General features: G+C 37.6%; 1 protein-coding gene across 1 annotated transcript in view; it reads right to left on the bottom strand.

The window, feature by feature from the left end:
- Window positions 1-700: 700 nt before the first annotated feature.
- Window positions 701-1,996, bottom strand: part of LOC104964088 (coiled-coil domain-containing protein 90B, mitochondrial-like) — a 2,303-nt gene continuing 1,007 nt past the window's right edge. The window contains exons 2-6 of the mRNA XM_010792810.1: window positions 1,732-1,851; window positions 1,430-1,533; window positions 1,108-1,209; window positions 954-995; window positions 701-852 (exon numbers count right to left, since the gene is read on the bottom strand). Coding sequence (XP_010791112.1) covers window positions 751-852; window positions 954-995; window positions 1,108-1,209; window positions 1,430-1,533; window positions 1,732-1,851 — 470 coding nt within the window. The 3' untranslated portion in view covers window positions 701-750. The remainder of the gene's footprint in view (window positions 853-953; window positions 996-1,107; window positions 1,210-1,429; window positions 1,534-1,731; window positions 1,852-1,996) is intronic.

The raw sequence follows: 1,996 nt of genomic DNA, 5'->3' as shown, positions 1-1,996 counted from the left end.
AGATTTGAAAACATCGTTGCTTGCTTTAAAAGTAGCACAATTCCTTATGTCAAACCTTGGAAAGTGTCTAGATATCCCTGCCCTAATGCCAAAGGAACTGCACACTGAATATGTTTTGCCGTTTGATGTCTATGTCTGGACCGCTGCATCAAAAAGGAGGGCTTCTGCCCCGTTACTTCTCCGCTGCTTTCTTGTTCCAACCCAACTGTTTACTGTTTTTCTTACACGCGGAGGGATACTGACTTGTTGTGAAAAGTAACTTACAATTCTACCCGTGGTATACGCTCAGTATATCACGGCTAAGAACCAATCACATTGCTTGATTTGACTTGTCCGTTTTATAATAAATATTATATTGTCTGAGATTTTAAAAGGCTATTTCAGGAGAAAAAACGATTATTATCTGCAATTATAAAATCATCAATAATTAGATATTCTGCCAATTTAAATGGAATTTTACGAGAAAAAAACGTTGATATTAACCTTAAATATTCTATGTTGTTGACGGAGGAAATGGTTAAAATACCTTAAAAAAAAAATGAAATGTCCAAAAATTACTTCGCAGAATTTCCCCCAAAATACAAATAAAATATCAAAAAAAGTGAAATTTCACAAAAAGTACAGTTAAAATGTCCAAATCAATTCTGAAAAACATTTGTATATTTTATGAGTATTTTAAGAGTATTTTATAAATATTTAATGAGTATTTTACGAGTGTTTCATGAGTATTTTATGAGTATTCTATGAGTATTAGTAAATATTGTGTAGCATTAGTCCCACCACGTCGGCCATGCGGCTGCTCTCCAGGTTGATGTCCAGTTTCGTCTCCGCTCGGACTTTCCGACTCTCCTCCTGAAACGTCTCAGAGGATTAGATTCATAGTGAAATATAATATCCTTAAAAGATGTATTTATATATCAGACAGTGAGCTATTAAATACTATCAAGTCTGACCTTCAGTCGGTTTTGGATCTGCTCCAACTCGCGCTTCATTTTCTACAAGAAAAGCAAAAAGTCTGAAATAAGACATTCTGAGGAAATATTTAAAAATATTTAAATGTATTATAAAATTAACTTTTTAACTTTAGGCGGAAAAATGAATATTTACGGAGTTTTCTGATCGCAGGTTGGCGAAGTCGCTTTTCTCCAAAATCACCATGTCCTTCCTGATGGAGTCGAGGTGAGAAAACATCTGCTGCAGGGCGATCTCCTGGGACACAATGCTGGGATGCTGTTATTCTGTCAGTACTCTAATACTGCTAATCCTACTAACACTCCTAATACTGTGATTATTTGAGTACTGTTACTGGTGTGATTTGGTCACCATGTAACAGTATCTGAGTACTCTGTACTCTGAGCAGTACTCACCTGGTGGGATTTGGTCACCATGTAACAGTATCTGAGTACTCTGTACTCTCAGCAGTACTCACCTGGTGGGATTTGGTCACCATGTCTCTGTAAACGATGTCCATGTTTGCGGCCGTCAGAGAGACGAGAGCCGAGACGACGAGCTCCGCCTGCCGCTTCTCAAAGCCTGAGAGTACAAATACACACATTACATATACTTTAATATACAGATTTACTTCAAACATCACTTCTTCATTATTAATACATTGATCATATTTAAATATCTATATCAATATATGATAAGTAAAAAATAGTATTTTATACATCAATAAAATACATATATTATATATATATAATATATATATATGTGTCAGGTGTTCCTCACCGTTCTCCTGCAGCTCTCTGCAGACGCTCTGAGAGTCGAAGGTCAACTTCCTTTGATCGAGAGGAAGTAGTTCCACCTTCCTGAGGTCAAAGGTCATTGAGGGGACACACACATGGAGGCCTGACACACACACGCATGCAGATGCACACACACACACACACACACACACACACACACACACACACACACACACACACACACACACACACACACACACACACACACACACGCAGACACACACACAAACACACACACACACACACAC

The sequence above is a fragment of the Notothenia coriiceps genome, unplaced genomic scaffold (assembly GCF_000735185.1).
Source record: "Notothenia coriiceps isolate Sejong01 unplaced genomic scaffold, NC01 NC01_scaffold00036593, whole genome shotgun sequence".
In the NCBI taxonomy this organism is placed as follows: domain Eukaryota; kingdom Metazoa; phylum Chordata; class Actinopteri; order Perciformes; family Nototheniidae; genus Notothenia; species Notothenia coriiceps.
Note: the sequence above shows the minus strand (reverse complement) of the source record. Positions and strands in the feature narration are given on the sequence as shown.